Here is a 21,821-nt window from a genome sequence, read left to right on the forward strand (position 1 = left end):
ACCCTAAGCTAACATCTGTAGCCAATCTTCCTCTATTTTGTATGTGAGCTGCCGCCAAGCACAGCCACTGACAAGTGGTGTAGGTCCATGCCCCAGAATCAAACCTACACCACTGCAGCAGAGCATACTGAATGTAACCACTAGGTCACGAGGGCAGGCCCAGGTTCAAATAATTTTAGTAAAATAATTTCAAAGATGGATTATTGTTCTTCTTTGGAAATACCCAGTATGGTTACATTCACTACATAAATGATACCCATTAATTTACTATCACATTGGTTAACTCAGTTCTGATTTGATAATTCTGAGATAGAATATGGTCACCTTTATATATTCAAACTTGTACAATTTATTTTGCTGTACACTCACTAATCAAAATCTATCAGCAAACAGAATGAAAATTTTACAAATCAATTGAATTTTTCCTCTAATGATGTAAAGAACTTACACAAACATGGTCCAATGAATGCTTAGCATTATCACAATAGAGTAACTTTATTAGACACACTAAAAAAGACTCAGAATAATGAGAAAGGAAAACTTTTACAAAATCTATGAAGCTTATCAATCAAAATGTACCAAGAAGGAAAGCATATTCAATGATGATACTCCCAGTCTTTCTTTAAAAAGTTGTATAAATTACTCAATTGATATAAAAACAAATTCAATTATATTTTAGCTGGTGTTCAGAATATAAGTTCATTGGTAGTGTATATTTTTTCATTCAAATATGATATTAAAAAAGAGTTAAGTAGTTTTATTTTAAACATATTTGTCAGTTTAATTTTGCTAAATTCACTTTAAGAAAGTTTTTAGCCATCTGCCACAAGAGTTTTCCAAAGTTCATTGACTAAACATACCCAGGAACAAAAAAGAAGCCAAAGAATTAGAAAGATGGACTTACTTCTCTAATCCATATTCTGTTACTCGGTTTTAACTCATTTAATTTTTTTCAACTTATATCTCTCCTGACTGTTGGAACTTTTTCTATCAATCTACCTACCTGCATACTCTTTGACAAAGTCAGGGAACAATGCTTTGTTTCTGTATTGACCTCATAAATCCTAGAGCTTCAGTTTATTTTTTAATTCACTGCTTTCTAAATCCTGGCCCCTTTAATTCCCAGGATTACGTGCTTGTAAAGTAAGTAGGTCAGTCACCTAACCTTTACTTTCTCTGACATAATGGCAGCCTGTCTTAACCTTCTCTTCATTTACCTATATAGTCATAAAATCATATTGATGTCAAATAGCATGAATTTGTCAGAAATCTCTTCAAGGCAGCTTTCACATCCTTATTTCGAAGGCTGTAGATCATGGGATTCAGCATGGGGGGATCATCACTGTACAGAATATGGAAGCCATTTTATCAGTATCCATTGAATGGTTAGTTTGAGGCTGCACACACATGAATAGCATTTTGCATAGAAAACCGTGACTGCCATCATCTGTGAATCACATGTGGAAAAGGCTTTTTTTCTTCCCTCTGATGAGTGTATCCTTAGAATGGACAAAACAATGTTGAAATAAGATACTACAACTATAACAATGGAAAAAAAATTGTAGCTGCAAATATAAAAACTACTGTTTCTGGAAAGTAAATCTCAGAGCAGGACAATGCTAACAGAGGGACAATGTCACAGAAAAAATGATTGATGACATTGGAAGAGCAATAAGACACAGAGAATACAGAAGATGAAGCCACCACAGCTGTGGAAAAGCTATAGAGGGATGTGAGGGATACCAGCAGAAGGCAGACCCGCCGAGATACCACCACCATGTAGAGCAGGGGATTACAGATGGCCACATAGCGGTCATATGCCATCACAGCTAACATGAAGACCTCAGCTACAATGAAAACCAAGAATACCCCCACTTGCGTAGCACATTCATAGTAAAAGGTGGTTTTCTTCTTTGCTAAAAAATTGACAAGCATTTTAGGGGCAATAACAGTAGAATTACCAAAATTAATGATAGCCAAATGTCGGAGGAAAAAATACATAGGGGTCTGAAGCCGAGAGTCAACACTGGTTAGAGTGATGATGCTCAGATTTCCTGCCACAGTCAGTCCATAGATGACCAGGAAAACAAAGAAGAGTGGAATCTGCAGTTCTGGAAGGTCTGAGACACCTGTGAGAATAAACTCAGTGACCCGAGTGAAATTTTCAGGAGCCATGTAAGAGTTTGGAAATTCATCTGTTTGGAGAAGGAAAGCAGAAGTGGTTACTAACTTTTAGGAATTCTTTCCTAGAACTGCCATTAGACGGCAAGGGCAATTCCTTGGGTGAGAATTCCTGCAATCATTTACTAATCTAACTGTTATTAAAGTTAAGTTTCCAGGTCTAATATATAAACCTTGCAACCATTTGGGAGATAGAAAAAGTAAATGTGGTAAATTAGCTAGATTATTTAGCATCATACATATTTGGAGGATTTACTTCCTCACAATTTCATTAAATTATGAATAACTTACTGGCTTGCAAATAGTAGAAGCCATGATTCATTTCTTATGTCTCTTACATTGAGGTGAGAAAGACTTGAGGAATTGAGTGCCCCGAATAATTCAAAGTTGCTTTGTGATTCTTAATTGAAATTTCTTGCTTTTTCTCAAGAATACATGATTTAGCCACAATCCTGCTCCATTTTCTTTATTTGACCTTTCTATAACTTCTATTCCATGTACATTGAACTTGAAGTTCTACCATCCATGTCTGTTAACTGCTTTTTTCAGACACAAATGCATAGAGATATCTCCTCAGATATATTTTTCAGTTTGCTGATTCTCTTTTCAGCTTTAAAAAAAAATTTGTGAAAATATTATCATTTTTGCAATTGCATCACACTATGCTTTACTGGATTCAACTTCCTATTCCTTCCTTCTCATAACTCTTTTCCTTCTTCCCCCACAAGTTGGTGCAGTTCCTCATATTATTTCCACTATGTTTTTGTGTTAATCAGTATTTTTATTTATAGAATTTTAAAACATTATTTAAAAAAATTATGGCATATACTTTCCCTTTATTTTTAGTTGACATTTCTGATATTTTTTCACATTTTGATATTTTTCATTATTGCCATAATATTAAACATCCTTATTTTTATAGAGTTTCTATGATAATTACATTGCATATATTTGCCAAAGAATCAGCATGCTATTATAATATGATCAAATATTTTTCTAGAGATTTTTCTTTCTAGGATGGTCACCTGCTCCTAACTAGGCCTATTTGAGTCACTTTCCAATCACAATTGACAGTTCCAATGGGGGGCACCTGGCCTAAAGAGTGTCCTGTCATAGTCTCTTATCTGAAGATTTGTAGTTCAGTTGCAGAGTGTCAAGACTATATCAGTGTTTAACATAAGATCTCTCCTTCCACAAAAATGTAAATATACATACACAAAATAATAACAATAAATAAAGAGGCAAAAGGAAACTTTTGGAGATGGGGATAAGTTTATGGCATAGACTATGGTGATGGTTTCAAGGGGGCACACATCTCTAAACTCATCGAGTTGTATACATTAAATGTGTTCAGCTTTTTGTATGTCGTTCTTACTTGTATAAAGCTTTTTTTAAAAAGATTATGTATCATGAATGCCTAAATTGTGCAAGCCCAGAGTTACTGACATTATCTATCCTAAAAAAAGAACAGAATAGAAATAAAAATAGACAACTATTCTGCAGTGAGATAAAAGAATGAAGCAACAGTGCAAAAAGATTCACAGACATAAGACTAAAATAGCTTTTAACATTGTCTAGTATATGATACCAGGTTGTTTCCAGCACCAAACATCTTTCTTTCACTAACTTTCTTTGAATCATCCTCCTATTTATTTATTTACCAAGTATTTGTTGATTTCCCGCTTGTGCCAGGCAATGCTCAGGTTACAGATAATTATTCATTCCTTACCTCATGGACCTTCTATTTTAGTCATGAGGAAGACCCAAGAAGCTGGTAACAAAACATATAAGCAGATGATTGTAAATTGTAGTAACCAAAATAAGAAAACTTAACAAAAAGATGCATCAGGATAACCTGGGAGAATTATTTCACATGCCATGTTAAGGGAAGTCCTGTCTGAGAGGGTGATATGTGAGCTGAAACCTGAAAAATGGGATAGAAACAGCTATTTAATAAATCATAGGAAGATAGTTTCAAGTTTCCAGGCTGTAGCGTATGTCTTGAAAATGCTGTTCCACAGTAGAAAAGAAGTTAAGGTTTTGGGTTTGTTTGTTTTTGAGGGGAAATTTAATGGAGTACAGTGTCACTGGATAATAATGAGGAAGCAGAGAATTACTAGAATCAGATAATGTAGGTCACAATAAATATTTGGATTTTATTTTAAGTAAATTGTAAGGCATTCACAAGTTTTAAGGTGGGTGAACATGATCAGCTTTAAGCTTTAAAAAGATTCGTCTTGCTGTTATGATGATAATGAATGATAGGATTAAAGGGGTTGAAATCATGAATGAAAGTAAAAAAAAGTGAGTCAAGCAGTTGTTATAGGATTCCTCATGTAAGATAATGTTGACTTGGGCCAAAGTGGAGAAGCTGGTGATAAGGAGAACAAGATACACTCAACAGTTGGGAGCAGAAAAAAGATGATGCATTCAATATAATTCATATTATGAATTATATGAGAGAGTTATGAGGGAATGACAGATGAGGGTAGCTCAAGAAAGACATTAATGATTTTTTTGCAAATGGGTCAATAGTCATGACATTTTTTTGCATATTAGAGGGTATGATTTAAAATGGAGTGATCAAAGTGATATTTTGAACATGTTAAGTTTTCAGTGCTAATGAGATATTTAAATAATCATTTAGGCCAGCTAATATTCATGTCTGGAGCGCATAGGATTGGTTAGGCTTGCAAACTTAAGAAACCTCAACCTAGATGATATACTATATATTTTTAATCTATTTCAACATCCTTTTTAAAATTTGCAACACAAATTCCTAATATGTTCCTCAATCAAACTGCATTCTCTTCCACTGAGGGACAACCCTCTGTTTTGGGATTGTAGCTTTCCTTTTGTCCCCAAACACTAGGCTGCATGATATCACTTCTGTGTCTCCTCCTATGCCTCTTTCTCATCTTGCCTTCTCTGTGTTTACGATTTGTTTTTGTGTGAGGAAGATTTGCCCAGAAGTAACATCTGTTGCCAATTTTCCTCTTTGTTGATGGAGGAAGATTGTCCCTGAGTTGACATCTATGCCGATCTTCCTCTATTTTTTGTATGTGGGATGCTGCCACAGCATGGCTTGATGAGCAGTGTGTAGGTCCATGCCCAGGATCCAAACCCGTAAACCCAGGGCCACCGAAGCAGAGCACGTGAACTTAGCCCCTACACAACCAGGCTGGCCCCAAGTGTGTCTATAATTTGTAATATTTCATCTGCAGACTTCAATCTCTCCATTGTCCCTGTTGGCAAATATATTCATCATCACCCAAAAGAAATGCTTCTAAATTACATCAGCTTCTCTATTTCTGCTGAATTCTAATGTATTGCTGGTAATCTTTAAGTTGCAATGATAAATTTTAACAAGCAAACATTTTAAATCACAAACATATATCCATCTTCTAATTTTCTCTTTCAAAGCTCCATATGGTATTACATGTCAGTTTCCATAAGTACTTTCTCATCCTCAGCATCCTCATCTTCTACTTCCTCCTTTCACTAACACTGTCATTAACTATTGTATCCTTCTTGGTCTCCATGCCATGATTCTCTCACATTAACTGGTAGGCAAATGACAGTCATTAAAGCTTTTGGAGTAATTAAGATATGTAATCAGAGCTATTTTCTTTTTTACGATAATGGAAATAAGCTTTAGCTTCATTTCCTACGCATCCCACATTCAGGTCTATAGCACCTTTCCAGTCATACAACCCTATCAGGCACACATTCAACACATATTTTCATCCCTGTCTCTCTACATCCTTACTCATATTAATTCCTCTGAGATTACTCCACTTATTTGTGAGAGTTGACATGTTTTCTAAAAGAAGTCTGCTCACCATGTGTAGCAGTGGCCCCTTGCGATCAGAAGCTGGAAATGAACATAGTGTCAAATGAGGTTAACAAACTTGATTTTGGAGAATTAAAAATATCTTTCTTGATCATAATCTAGTTATTAACAGTTTTCTTCTGAATGCTAATGAGTAAAGGGAGAGTAAAAAGATAATGAGTTGTCTTTAAATTAGCACAAATGTTTTATGGCTAATCACTAATAATAATAGCATTAAAAAGTGCTTATGGAGGAGGCTGGCACCATTGCCAAGTGGTTAAAGTTCCACACGCTCCACTTCGGTGGCCCGGCTTCATGGGTTCAGATCCCAGGCACAGACCTACTCCACTCGTCAGCCATGCTGTGGAGGCATCCCATGTACAAAACAGAGGAAGATGGGTACAGATGTTAACTCAGGGCTAACCTTCCTCAAGCTAAAAAAGAGGAAGGTTGGCAATGTATGTTAGCTTGGAGCGAATCTTCCTCATCAAAAAAAAGAAAAAGCTTATAGAAGTAGTTTGTACTTAGAATGTTTTTATTATAAAATGATAAGGCAGAATATAAAGAAAATAAATTTAGTCTTACACATCTTATTTTAGGTTTGTGGAACTATGAGCAACCCAGGAAATGAACATTTTCTTCCGGGTTTTATTTCCTCCTTGAGAATGTTATAGAGGTTCTGCTCCAACAAACTAGGAATCTATGGGTCTGCATTTCTTCAAATCTTGCTCCTGCTTATGTAGTAAATTCCCTCAAAGAGAAGTCCTTCTTTTGGGGCTGGCTCCGTGGCCGAGTTCGCGAGCTCTGCTGTGGCGGCCCAGGGTTTGGATCCTGGGCGTGGACATGGCACCGCTTGTCAGGCCACGTTTAGGTGGCTGCCCCATCTCACAACTAGAAGGACCTGCAGCTAAGATATACAACTGTGTACGGGGGCGGGTTGGGGAGATAAAGCAGAAAAAACCCAAAAAGATTGTCAACAGTTGTTAGTCCAGGTGCCAATATTTAAAAAGAAAAAAAAATAAGTCCTTCTTTTTGAGATCTTCTCAACTAAACTGTTGGCAGTTTATTTTACTATAAGATACGTGGTTTATCTAAACGTTTCATTATTATATTGATACTTATTATGCTTCTATATATGCACTCGCCTTTATGTTTTCAGAATTAATGCAAGAGTTTCCTGAGAAAATTTGTGATGTAGAGTTAAATTCTCAAAAAGGAGCATTATTTGAAATTGGGTAGTTGTGTATCCAGGTTTATTTCATAGGATATTATACAAAACATGCTGTTTTCATTTTAGGTAATATTGTGGAAATAAAACTATGATATGAACAACCTCAGTGAGCAAAAATGCAATATTTATGTAGTGATATAATTTAAATACATAAAATACAATGATGGCAGTTCTAATTTGGAAACATAAAATCTGTGTCATATTGGGCACACTGTGTTCCCCAAAATAGTTATAAATCTTGGAAACCAATCTTAGTCATTGTATTATTTGGTTATGTATAATGCCCAGTGCCTTCCAAAATGAAAGAGAAGTGGCTCATGTTAAGGTATAGTTTCAGATGTTTTAAAAAGGCCATGACACAAAAATAACATAAGTGTTTTCTGCTCACCTGTAATGGAGAGTGTGTTTCAAGCTCTTACGTGGAATTTCTATGTTGCTGTGGCAATGAGAATTGATGAGGCTCTATAAATCTTTGAGACCAAAAGTCTAAAGCGCAGGTGATTCGAGGATCTACAAATTGGGTTTTACATCCTTGGGGAAGATGCCGCCTGGGGTTGGTTCCTTAACAAGGTTTTTCTCTAAAAGTTCAACCACACACCCCATGAGTCTTTGTTGCAATTTTGGCAAATGTTATTGAAGTGAGCTCAACTCCATGACAGGTAAGGGGCACGGTGATTAAAGTGTGTCTTCAAAGTAACTCATTTGCATTCAGAAATTCATTATTTAAAAAATGCAGTATTGAAGAGTGAGAAACCAATGGTCTAGCAGTGAAATTAGAACAAACTCATCTATAAATAGCATTTTTATCATACCTCTATCTTTTTTTCCCACTTTTACTGCAAAGAATGCAATTAGCATAGTCATTATTTCAACGAATGGGGTACAGCAAATGTTAAAAGGAAGATGTGTTCTCCAAAAAACAATTTTTAGACAATAAAATATTATTTTATTCTTTTCATTTTGATTATATTTCAGGTGAAAAAGTTAGAAGATAACTACTAGAGAAGAGCCAAACAGAATATTTAAAAATGAAGCCTTTCTGTTATACTTGAACATGTTTATAAATTCCTTGTCAGATAAATGTATTTTTAAACACTGAATATTTTATGTATATATAGCTTATGCATGTCATGACTACTAGGATTATATATTATTCCAATTTTAGTATAAGTGTCACTAAAGCAAACTGATGACTAATACAAATATGTAGAAGACAAATTGCACTGTGATGATTCTCTTCTTTGGAGCTTAAGTCTTCTTTGCAGCAATAGTTATTTCTTCATTAGATATTCCTCTATAGGCCTTAAATTTAAAGCTTGAAGTTGAGATATAAGGAAAAATGACATTTATATAAAGTATAAATGCATGCACATAGAAGAATAATGTATTTTTTGCAAGAACACAAGAGCATAAACAGATTCACATTAAATACATTGGGATGGTTACCTGATGGTGGTAAAGGGAGCTGGATACAGAAATAAAGATGAAGGATGTATTAATTTGCTAATGCTGCCATAACAAAATATCCCAGACTAGGTAGATTAAACAACAGAAATACATTTCTCAACTCTGGAGCTTAGAAGGCCAAGATCAAGGGCTGGCAGATTGGGATTCCTCTGAGGCCTCTCCTTGGCTTGCAGATGACTACCTTCTTGCTGTGTCTTCATATGGTCATTGCTGGGTCTGTGTACAGGGGAATTCCTGGGATGTATGGTAGTAATGTGTTTAACTTTACTTAAAACTGCCAAACTGTGTTCCAAAATAAAGTACCATTGTGCATTCCAATTCACAATGTATGATAATTTCAGAAGTTGAACGTAGGAGCGGAGATGGTACTTTGTACTTGTTAATCTAGTATTTTTAATTTTACCAAGACTAGTTGATTGAAGTAAAATCTCATTGTTATTGTAATTTCATTTTCCTGGTGACTAAAGACATTAGGCTTTTTTGGATGTGTTTATTGACTATTCATATTTTCTTCTGTGAAATGTCTTTTCAGATCTTTTCTCATTGTCTTTTCATCATTGATTTGTAGAGAAAATTTATATATATCTTGGATCCCATCGATTACTTTGGCTTCTTAGCTGATAATCAGTTGAACATATATATGTGCACATATTTTAGACTATTTATTCTTTTCCACTGATCTATTTACTATCTTTATAAAATATTGCTCTATCTTGATTACTAGAGATTTATAGTTAGTCTTGAAATCAGTGTTATAAATCTCTTTGTTCTTTTTCAAGATGCCTTAGCTCTTCCAGGTCTTTTCTTTACTGTAGAGAAGTAGACATAAAGCCAGATGTGGGCGACCTTGTTTGTGTTGGGAAGGGGAAATTTTCCCCCTCTACCCCTCTTGAGTTCTTATGGCTAGACTAATAATAAAATTGACACAATACCAGATCAACAGGAAAAAAATAATTTAAAATGTGTGCCTGAGACATAAAAAAATGATGCTCAGAAAGTGAACAAAGCAGACTGCTTATTTTTTTTTACACAAAGTAACAATAAATTTGTGAGGACATGACAGGACAAAGAAACTTAGGTTTAAGGGCTTAATTAGTAAGGAATTAGTAAGCAGACTTTGGATTTGGGCTAGTAAATTAATAAAGAAGTAACAATTTTCATTATAGGCTTCTCAGACCTGATTTTCCCACTTTGGTGATAAAAAATGTAGAGAAAGCACCTTTCACATAGGGAATTTATTTCTTGCTTTCAGGAGGAAGAGAGAGAGGATGGGCAAAATGCCTTTTTATTTTTTTAATTTACTGTTTCTCAAGTAACTTTAATTCAAAATAATCAATATGCCATTGTGGGATATTTTAAGGTGGCCTGCCCTGGGCCCCAATAATTACAAAATATGCTTAGGTCCAGACCTCTTGACTCTGAGAACAATCATATTTGGTTGCTGTTATTAGATCATTTGAATATTAAAATTTGATCCCTAACTTAAAATTGTCTTGTTAATAGCTGTAATTTAGTCTCAACACTATGGTGCTAAATTAAGGGATGAATAACTTGTGGCCTTAGGATAAAATATCCAAAGAGATAATTCTTTTTTGAGGTCTCTCTCTCCATTATCTTAAAGCCAGATGGCTTCCTGTTCCATGTGGAAACTTTGAAGTATTTGAGAAAATCTCTTCAAGAAAGAGTGTATCTTTCTTCCTTCATAAGGAAATCATGGGATATGTTTGGAAGAAGTCATTGCAGAGTCCATGTAGGAAATACACATTGAGGATTTTTATAAATAATCAGAGGTTGAATTTACGCAATTGAGTCATTAGGGCTTTGTAAGTATTGCCATTTAAGAATTAATACAGATATATTCCAATTTCCTACCTAAAAGCTTTTGGTATATCAAGCTACTAATTAGATATGGAGTGAAAATAAGTAATCAAAAGAGAACTAAAGTTTTTAACTCTGGGAAGAATTTGAGAGTGTACAAATACTAAAGGATTTTACCCTAAGTTGACAGCATTATTTCTAAACTCTTCATCAACATAATGTTGAAGAGAAAATATACTTTGTGGCAATAAAGGACAATGGCACTATCCAGTGAAGTTGAGAATACTATATGCTTTCTATAGAAAACAAGGTAATGTTTTGGAACCCATCCTGTTGTTTCTATGCTATCAAATGGGTGATGCTACCAACCTATTATCAAGATTTTGTGATTTTATCATCACACAGTGAAAATGATATGTCAGTAAATGTTAGTATTCTTTCTCTGAAAATAAAAAAAAATAAAATATCAATTGGCAAAAAAATCACAATGCATAGAACTTTTTCTCAATGTTTTCCTTTTGTATTTCAAACTATTATAGATGTTTGTAAAACACTGATCCAGCAGTACATCATTAGTATGTGGAAGAAGTCTCACACATTTATTTTAGAAATAAAAAGCAATAGTATACAATGTTATAAGCACGAGGCTATTTATTACAGCATTTTGTATAGTGGCAAAAGAAATAAAGGGCTGCAAGAGATCAAATGTTCATCAACCATAGAATTGCCGAGTTTGAGGTGATTGATCTATGCTCCACTGTATATTAAAAATGACGCTTATGCTGATATTAAAAATAATGTTTAATATTTATTGGCTAAGAAAGGTTTGATGGTGAATTCTCACATAACAAAGTAAGTTGCCAGGAAGATGATGCATTATGATTTTTTTAAAGCTCTTTCTATATGGATGATATTGGAAAATGCTGTTAATATTATTTAACTTTACTTTTGGTTTGTGAATAGTAATAGAAACAATAGAATCTGGGAAAAAAATAGTAATGTGGTAAACAAATTGATATGTTTAGACACTGTAATTTGTATTTCTTTCCCTGTGTTCAACTTATGTTTTATTTTATTTTTTGATTTAAAATTTTTTTCCATCTTTGTTTAGGTTACAAGTGATAAATAAAAATTGTATATTTTTAAGGTATACAACATGATCTTTTAATATATGGATATATTTTGAAACGATTAGCAACATCAAGCTAATTAATACAACATCACAACATATAGTTACTTTTTTTCTTTTTGTGATGAGAATACTTATGATGAATTGTCTTTAATAAAGTAAAATCCAGTACATTAAAGAAAGGGGAAAAAAGTTCATAGATTTGGGATAAAGAGACTCTGGTTCATTTTCTGATTTAATTCCCCACAATTTTCACTTTGAATACTAGGGTAGATTGAAACAAGCATGATTGGGGTAGTGTATATATTTTTAAAAATCAAAAAAATATGTATCCAAATGAGGAGAATACTAAGATGTAAGGAATGTGTTCTTTTTCTGAATGAGTACACAACATGAATGAAGCATTGTGTTAGCACAGAATCCATGTAAAATATTGTCACTGTGTCTAAAAGCTCATGAAGTAGTTAAATAGACATGGAAAAATTGCAGTTAAACCTTGAGTGTATCATTTATTTTTAATCTTCATCACTGCTGAAAATTTTCAAAATATGATGTCACTCCAGTATATGACCAGATAATTCGTTTGAGTTTGCCAATCCAAAGTCAACTGATTTATCAAGAGGGTATCATCAACTGAAGTTAGCTATATTGTGAGTATCTGTCAAGGGGGAGCCAGAGTTAGCCGATATTTTTATCATGGTTCCTAATAAAAGAATTCCCCAAATGCCCACTCTATCCTTGAGATATAAAATATTAACTTGATCTGATTGAAAATCTCATTTTGAGTGGCATGCTTTTTTTCCTATTTAGCCTAGATTCTTGAATCTGTTTTTCCATGTCGTTTTATAATCACAAATTTACTTATTTTGTCTCCTCTGTAGCCAACATAGTGTTTATGGTTCAATCATATTTCTCTTTAATACAGTAACTGCTCTAAAATATATATTACTAATTGTCTGGCTAATTTGCTCTATTTCAAGTATTTAAAATTTTTAGTCTCAACAAGTCTAAGTTCCACCCAAGACTTAGTATGATATTCCTTGTTTCTAATTAATTTAGCTTCCAATATGACCTTGAAAATCACTTCGAACTTAAGTTATCTGGCTGCAATATTTATTTATTTTATTGAAGTGGAAAGAGTACACGGAGATATGAGGAAGTGTTTTGTCCAGAGAAAAAGAGGAAAACTTAATCTGGTAAAATATTTCTACTTTTTGATGCTATAATTGGTGCAACAGAGGGATTAAACCAAGATTTCTGGCCCCACCTTTGCAACTAAACATTAAGATTAAATTAATTGGGAATTTTGCATCGATTAGTTAAAGTTCTCTTTAGGGCATCTTTTACTTCTTTGTTTCTTAGGCTGTAAATCAATGGATTCAGCATAGGGATCACTAGGGTGTAAAACACAGAGGCCATTTTATCATTATCAAAAGCATGTCTGGATTTGGGTTGCAGGTAAATAAACAATAATGTTCCGTAGAATACAACCACCACTGTCAGATGGGAGCTACAGGTTGAGAAGGCTTTGTACCTCCCTTCAGTTGAATTCATTCTGAGAATGGCCACAAGGATAAACATGTAAGACACAAGAACAATCAAGAGGGAAGAAAGCAAATTACAGCCTGAAAAGATCAAAATGATCAATTCTAATTCATGTGTGTCAGAACAGAGCATGGATGTCAGAGGGAGGCAGTCACAGTAAAAGTAATTGATGATGTTAGAGCCACAGAAAGACAAGTTAAATAACTTAATTGTGAGAAATAGTGACTCAAATATACTGTAGAGATAAGGAGTTATTACAAGCCCCCAACACACTTTCTCTGCCATGATGACCACATAGAGTAGAGGTTTGCAGATTGCTACATAACGATCATAGGCCATTGCTGACAGAATAAACAGTTCAGTGATGATGAAAATCTCAAAGAACGCCAGCTGAGCAGCACACCAATTGTAGGAAATTGTATTTTTGTTCACCACAAAGTTTGCCATCATTTTTGGGCTAATCACAGTGGAGTAACCAAGATCGGTAATTGACAAATGTCTAAGGAAGAAGTACATGGGAGTATGTAGCTTGGAGTCCAAATGGGTCAAGAAAATCATGCCCAGATTACCCACCACTGTGACTAAGTATATGATGAGGAAGACTCCAAGGAGAGGTGCCTGCAGCCCAGGGTTGTCAGTGATCCCCATGAGAATAAATTCAGTCACCTTGGTCACTGCAGTATGATTCTGTTTCTCCATATAGTTCACCTTGGTAACCTGTGTAAGGGATAAAATCAATACTTATTATATTTGAGATGCTATCTTCTAGAGAATTTAAAACCTGATGTATGAGATACAAAGACATTTTGTTTCAAATTATAAATAGAGACTCCTCTTCCCATCAGGCTAAAACTACACATACCTACACTCACATTGTAGTGTAAGTGCCAAACAAGTAGCTTTTTGTATTATAAGCTCCTGCTATTAAACTTTTGATTGTCATGGTATCTGTTTCAAAGCTATTCATCTCTAACAAAGTATTGCCAGCTACACAATTAGATAACAAGCTGGGCTGCTCCACCCATGAACTTCCCCTTTTAGCAAGCCCTGGGAGACCTAGATAACTGACTGCTTGAATGGCCCGGCTCTTCCATTCCCATGCATTAATTCCTGCTTTTATGTTTTAAATTCACCAATAAAGATTAAACACATTACAAAATCCTAGGCCCCCACCCTCAATCCCAATAAAGGTAGAACCCCAGGGCCACACTCTCTCTCTCTACCTGTGACATCACTGTGTGGCCCCAGTCATGCTGTGTACCCTCCATGACCTGAGTAATATATCTTTGTTCATAGTTCCCTGATCATTGTTGCTGAGGTGTGTCTTACAATCATAATAAAAACCATGAGGGCCACAACATTGTCTCCCACACAATGTCTAGCCACAACACTGGGTCTGGTTGGGGAAAATCTCTATGAAGGCTTGCCACAACTAGTACAGGCCCAGGTGAGTGTTGCCAGGCATTCCCAGCTGATAGTTATCACTTTCCATAGGCTGAGCCTGACACAAACCACACATTCATTTAAACTTTGGTAAAGTATGTTTTAGAAGGGGCAAGATATTTTGAAGTGGTTGTTTTGATACAGCTAGTATGACCTACTTCTTTTGACCCAAAATAATTTTAGGTGTGTTGAAAGACCTACCTTTTATATTACAGCTTTTTAAATTTGTCAAGTAATTTGGAAAACAAACATCTGTAACTAAACCATAAACTTTAAATTATTGACAATCTTCATATATGTTTATAAGCAGCAAGATGTAGGGGAGGAAAACATTTGCTCTACCCTCTCTGGGTTCTTCTGGCTGGAGAACAAATTAAATTCACATGAGACAGAATAGCAGGAGAAAATTAAACAAAGCTTTATAACATGTATACATGGGAGAGGCTCAGGCAAGCTGAGCAACTCATCAAAATGACTGAAGCCACCACCTTAAATATCATATCCAGCTAAAGACAAAGGAGGATGTTGGGGGCAGGGGGAGTCAGTTACAGGAGGTTAACAGACAAGCACAATAAAGAAATGCAGATTTAAGTCCTTGCCTTCCCCATTGATTAAGAGTTTCCAGAGATAAGGTCATCCCCCTTCTTCCTGGTACAGAGAGGGAGACAACTTTACAGATGGAGATTTCCTTTACAATGTAAATGTCTCTTACAAAGGGTAAGTAAATTCCACTTTTCAGTTGCTTTCCTGTCTGCAAAGTAAACAACCCCAAATAATCATCATGCCAAAGAGACATGTCTAGGAGTGGCCAATGCCAGTCCCCCACAAAGACATACAGGAAAACACTTTCTAAACTGTTGGTGGAGTGATGAATAACATGGTGATTAGGAATGCTCTGACCACTAAATATGTATTTCAATATTTCTTACTATAAGTTCAGTTTGTTTACCCAATAAAAATCTAATGCTATAATATGTAAACTTTAGAATTTTGTTATTAATATCTTGTCCGCATTTGCCACATCTGTCATTTACGCCTATTGAATCACTTCTAATGACCTTCCAATCATACATCCCCCTTCTGCATAAAAGGACTTGGTCATTCTGATTATTTATGAACTCTTAATGGAGATTCATGTAGCGGCCCAACAGAACGAATACAAATGAATATCAAGATATGATAGAGAACTCATTATGTATCAGGCACTTTTCTGAGCACTTTACATATATTAACTCAAATGATCCATGCAATAACTCTGGGAAGTAGATAGTATTACCATCTCCATTTGACAGTCAAGGAAACTGATACACAACAAGTTAAATAACTTAATCAATGTCACTCAGGTAATAAGTGGTGGAATCAAGACTCAAAGTCATTCTGTCATCAGAGTATATCCTCATAAACACAATGGTATGCTACCTCTCTGTTAAGGTCACCGTGAGTAGAAAGGAAATAGAAAGTGGGAGAGGAGGTTCACCAGGTAAATAAGGGTAAACAATAATCCTTGCTAAAATAAATGACCAAAGTAATACATTTGTTTGAAAGCTAAGTTAGTCAATGCACACACACAGTATCACAGACTCTCTAACAGGTCTGTCCTACACATTAATCCTACTGATGACAGAAAAGTATATTGTAAAGGAAGAACCTGTTTCACAGAACATAATGCCCTTCAAGATCTTTGGTGATGATCCAGTTTAAGCTGTATGCCCTGAGAAATTTTTGAAGACCAGTGTTTCCTACTTACCTTAATAGAAAATCTGCTTTGGTTTGCTACTGTTTTAATCCTCATCAGTTCTTGCAGAATGGATTTAAGTTTTTTTCTACCCCTTTGAGACTCATTTATGGAAGCTCTAATCTGATTCAAGGAAAAACAAATTGCACATAATTACCTGAGAAGAATGCTTTGCTTATCTAACTATCCTGAGAATGTCCCATTAGGAAAAGTCAAAAGTTTTTCATGCCTCAATATAACTGAATAAATAAGTTATATAACATTAATAAACACTGGAAATCATAAATATGTCTTAGTGGACACCTCAGTTACACAATATTGTGCACATATTAGGTACATTATATGCACATACACACACACAATACGTGAGAAAGTGAAAAATGTCTTCCTAGAAAAAGATTATGCAATATTTGATAATACAACCTCCACTAACCAAGGATGCTTTTGCTGGATAAATAATTATAAGTTGACAAAAGACAATGGCTTATGACTTGTATTATTTCTGCCAATAAATCAGTGGTAAATCTTTCATTCATCTGTTCATAAACTATTTTTGATCTGTGTATTTAAGGATTTCCTTTTGTCACTGGTTTTCAAAAATTTGATTGCAATGTGTGTGCTTTGGAATAATTTCCTTTCTACTTATTCTGCTAAGAGTTGTTTTAACTTCTTATATCTTTGGAATTATAGTTTGTTTCTTTTTAATAAATTTGGCAAAAATTCTGGGTAATATTTCTTCCAATGTTTTTTCTGCCCTGTACAGTGTCTTCCCGCCACTTCGATGTACATTTAAATGTACAATATATAACTTGTGATTATTCTATAGATCACTGAGACTATTTTTATTGCTTTTGATTAATATTTTGTTTTCTCTCTGACTTCATTTTGAGTTATTGTTACTTTGATATGTTTAAGTGTAGTTGACATTTCTTTATCAGTGTATAATCTGCTGTTACTTTCATTCAATAAATACTTGTTCATATCTAATATCGTATTTTAATCTCTACAAGTACCATTTGGCTATTTTTTAATCTTTCAATTGTCTCCTCAAAATGTTAGTGTTTTGTTAAATCATTCAGTATATTGAACATGTTTATAATCTGTTTTAAAGTCCTTGACTGAAAATTCTATCATCACTGTCATTTCAGGATCTATTTTAATTACCTCCTGGGTAGCATCACATGTTCTTGCTTTCACAACTTTAGTATTTGTGGTTGGATGTTGAATATCGTAAATTTTATGTTAATAAGTGGTTTTTTTTCTGTCTTCCTAAAAGAATGTTACATGTTTTAAACAAGGATCAGTGGCTCTTTCTGAGACTTGTTTACAACTACATGAATAGGGACCTAAAATAGCTTTTACTTCTAAGATCTTTACTGGATGCCCAAGTGTTAAATAAAGACTCTCTACTCTATGGCTTTTTGGAACTATGGTGTCTTCCTGCCCTGTACACCCTCTTGAAATGTTAAGCTGACAATTCCATAATCAGTCTTTTAACAGCCTTGTGGACTTTCACTGTAGATATGCCCAAGTTAGGGTTCAGACACAAACTCAAGAAGATTTTGTAATGTAATCAATTTCAATGCAAATGGATTAAATTCTCCAAAGGCAAAGATTGGTAGAATGGATCTAAAAAATCATGATCCAACTATATGCTGTCTGCAAGAAACTCACCTTGTTTATATTGTGGTTTTAGGTTCAGAAAATTCAATAGAAACAAGATTGAGAAGATAAGCGCCTTAAAAAAACCTGACAGAAACAAACATGTAGTTTACCAATGTAGAGTTTCCACTGGGAAAAATGTGAGGTTCTGTGGGATCACTAAAGTAAACTGAATCAAAATCAAAGAATGTTGGAGAGAGAGTGACAGTTAATTGAGATCTAAAACACGAAGGTTATTTGGCTGAGCATAAGAGAAAAAAATATATCTGTACATTATAATTAGCTTTGCTCTGGAGCCAAAAGAGAATGTAATTATATCTGAGAGAAATATTATAAAATGACATTTATTTTTATCATGGTGTATTAGAACAACATTCCATATTGAATATTATATACAAAGATTGCACCGATTCTTAAAGACCTTGTAGAAGGCATTTTTTACCTCTTTGTTCCTTAAGCTGTAGATCAAAGGGTTAAGCATGGGGATCACTGAATTGTAAAATACAGAAGCCATTTTATCAGTGTCAGGAATGAGTGGATTTGGGGTGCATGTACATAAACAAAAGACCCATAGAAATCACCACCACCATCAGATGAGAACCACATGTGGAGAAAGCTTTTTTCCTGCCCTCTGCAGAATGCATTCAAGATGTGGCTATCAGAATGAGTATGTAGGACACTAGGACTACCAGAAGGGAAACGATCCAATTCAATGATGAAAATTGTGAGCTCAACAATTTTATTTCTCACTCAGGGGAACACAATTACAGTAGAAATGACTGATGACATCAGAGCCGCAGAAGGTCAATGTAAAAATCTTAACAGTGAACATTAGAGCCTTAAATGTACTACGTAGGTATGGAATGCTTATCAGCACATGACAAAGTCTCTGGGACATGATGGCATTCTAGAGAAAATGGTTACCATGGCCAAATAACGGTTATAGGCCACGGCTGAGAAGATGAAAAATTCACTGATAATAAACATAAGGAAGAAAGCCAACTGTGTGTCACATTCATAATAGGAAATGGTATTTTGCTCCATGAAAACATTTACCAGCATCTTGGGACAAATTACAGTATTACTATCAAGATCAGTGAAAGCCAGGTGTTTGATAAAAAGATACGTAGTTGTATGTAGGCATGAGTCCACCTGGGTCACAATGATCATACCCAGATTTCCCACCACAGTGTCTGTGTAGATGATGAGGAAGATCCCAAACAGGGGAACTTGCAGCTCAGGCCCTCTTGTGACTCACATCAGAATGAATTCCATCAGCAATGTTAGATTCTGCTGGCCCATTTAGTCCAGTTAGCTCTTCTGGGAAGAAACAGAGGGGTTGCTGTTAGTTTTCGTGTAGTGTCATCTAAACAAATTATATTCGTAGACAGAATGGAAATTTTTCTGCATAATAAGGCATAGAAAATTAATCCCCCTATCTGATTTAAAGCTAAAATAAATGATAGAATATTCTACTTTCCAAGAGGAGGAATCTAGATGAAACACACATAGTTTTATGACAGATTAAACTTCAAGAAGAGTCAGAAATGTTTGGAACGTATCCGTTGATTTAAAAAAGCTATATAAGTATTAATATAGAAGATTAGACTTAATTTTGTCTAACCATTGACATCACACATTTTATTTAGTATATATCTATTTTTCTCTGAGAATTCTTGTGGAATTTTAATATTCTTAAAGAGAGAGACAGAGATAATATAAAGCTAATAAAGTTTAAGATTTAATCTTCCTCAATTATACTCTCAAGGCCCTGGGTGGGGCCTTAGCAATGAACTTACAAAGGGATATATCTTTGTAAAAGTTGCAAATGTAAAGGATTTTAACCTTAATCAATTGAGCCCACTTTCTCTTTCCAGTCTGAGCTCCACTCCATTACATTTCAATTAATTTCAGGGTGTGTTGGCATATCTGCAGTCATTTGTAGGGTCCAGCTAAGGGGGAGAATCAGTTAACAATATTTTACTTGATGTTTAGTGGGTGTATTTATATGGTTCGAAATCCATAATATTTATCATTGAATGCTGTCTATTGAGGCATAGGAATGGCTTGTAAGTACACTCCTGCTAACCAATATGCTGAGATTTCTGAAATTCCTTTAATAAAAACAACGTTTGGGGGCTGACCACATGGCCTAGTGCTTAAGTTTGGTATGCACCTCTTCAGGATCCCAGGTATGCTTCCTGGGCATGGACCCACACTATTCATTGGCAGCCATGCTGTGGTGGCAACCCACATACAAAAGAGAGGAAGACTGGCACAAATGTTAGTTCAGGGTAAATCTTCCTCAAGCAAAAAAAGGAAGATTGGCAACAGATGTTAGCTCAGGGCAAATCTTCTACAGGAAAATATATATATATATATTTATAGATTTTATGATGTTTGTGACTATTAAAACTGAACTTTTAAAATTCTTTTTCCATTCTAAATAAACATTTATGCCTTAAATTACATGCATAATTTTATTTCTTTTTATTTAAAAGAAAACCATCAAATTAGTATAAGTTTCAAGATGCATAAGGTCTGGATCCATTCCTGCTGAAATATAGTGTTTATATCAATATTGAGGAATTTTGAATATTTAATTTTATATTCTTTAGTTCCTCTAAATGCTTATTTATATGCATGAATTAATTTCTCCACTGTAGATATGATAGAGTCTACAAAGCATTTAAATATTCATTTGAGTATTTATGACATCTTATATTACTGCCAATTGATTTCTCAAATTGTTCAATGGAGTATATATAGAAAGCATATAACACTGTGACTGGCAAATAGTTCAGTGATAAGTCTTTCCCACTTCATTTCATAAAATTTACACGAGAAGTCAGAAAAACAAAGTGGAACTGCTCTGATTGAAGACAGTGGAGATGCTTTCACTTAATTCACTCATATTCCTTTTCTCTCACGTTCAGTTTCTCCTTAATGAAAATCTGGAACTCTGTGAGCATGATTTTTTAATTGAAGGAGTAATTGGAGTTGAAAATAGTTAACATCAAGATAGAATTATTATAATGTAATGTAATACTCAACTTTAGTCTGCACTGCTTTCAGGTAGAAACTTCTGGAAGCCTACTACAAGGTCCAAACCTACAGTTTGAAGTAGTTGAATTAGGTGATACCCTGTGACAGTTGGTAGAATTCTAGGAATTTGCCAATTTTTGGTGTTGATTCAGCCAGTCTGATCCAAGAAATGGGGATGAGGAAGGAAGGCACTACCGGAGATCCGTGAGCCACTTCTCTTTTTCTAGTTGAAGTTGTCTGCTGTTTCTCCCTTGGGTGCCACTTTGCTTTCAGGTCACTTCCTTTTTCACAAATAAGAACCAAGTGTTTCAGGGCCTGCTTTCATAGGTATTTTTTGGAATGGAAGATACACTGAATTAATCAACGGAATTCAGAATTCTAGTACCCACCCCACCACTTTGAAGTCTTCAATTCTTTGCTAAGTATCGTCCCAGTATTTATTGAGTTTATCTCCATTTTCAGTGTCAGTTACTACCTCCCTCTGAAGATAATCTAGATTCCTCGACCTTGCCTATTTGGCTTATTTTTTATCTTAATTTTATCGTGTTAAGAATACTTAACATGAGATCTGCACTATTAAAAATTTTTTAAGTGTACCATGAAACATTATTAACTCTGTTGTACAGCAGATCTCTAGATCTTATGCATCTTACATAACTGAAACTTTATACTTGTTAACTAGCAACTCCCCATAAGATCCAGCAATCCCACTTCTAGGTGTTTATTGAAAAGA

General features: G+C 34.7%; 2 protein-coding genes and 2 pseudogenes across 2 annotated transcripts in view; 1 reads left to right on the forward strand and 3 right to left on the reverse strand.

The window, feature by feature from the left end:
- The window catches only part of LOC139074623 (olfactory receptor 8U3-like), an 80,406-nt gene that overhangs the window by 53,433 nt on the left and 5,152 nt on the right, over positions 1 to 21,821 (forward strand). The gene's annotated exons all lie outside the window — the stretch shown is intronic.
- On the reverse strand, positions 1,234 to 2,188 carry LOC103542944 (olfactory receptor 8J1-like; annotated as a pseudogene).
- LOC103542943 (olfactory receptor 8K1) lies at positions 12,952 to 13,905 on the reverse strand. The gene has a single exon (XM_008509865.2). The coding sequence runs from the start codon at positions 13,900 to 13,902 to the stop codon at positions 12,952 to 12,954; it is 951 nt and encodes a 316-aa protein (XP_008508087.2). The 5' UTR covers positions 13,903 to 13,905.
- Positions 18,432 to 19,345, reverse strand: LOC139074604 (olfactory receptor 8K5-like; annotated as a pseudogene).

The sequence above is a fragment of the Equus przewalskii genome, chromosome 11 (assembly GCF_037783145.1).
Source record: "Equus przewalskii isolate Varuska chromosome 11, EquPr2, whole genome shotgun sequence".
NCBI classification, from domain to species: Eukaryota; Metazoa; Chordata; class Mammalia; order Perissodactyla; family Equidae; genus Equus; species Equus przewalskii.

Bases quoted from the DNA above. Each gene is read 5' to 3' on its own strand.
- LOC103542943 (XM_008509865.2), bottom strand. From the start codon at position 13,902: ATGGAGAAACAGAATCATACTGCAGTGACCAAGGTGACTGAATTTATT.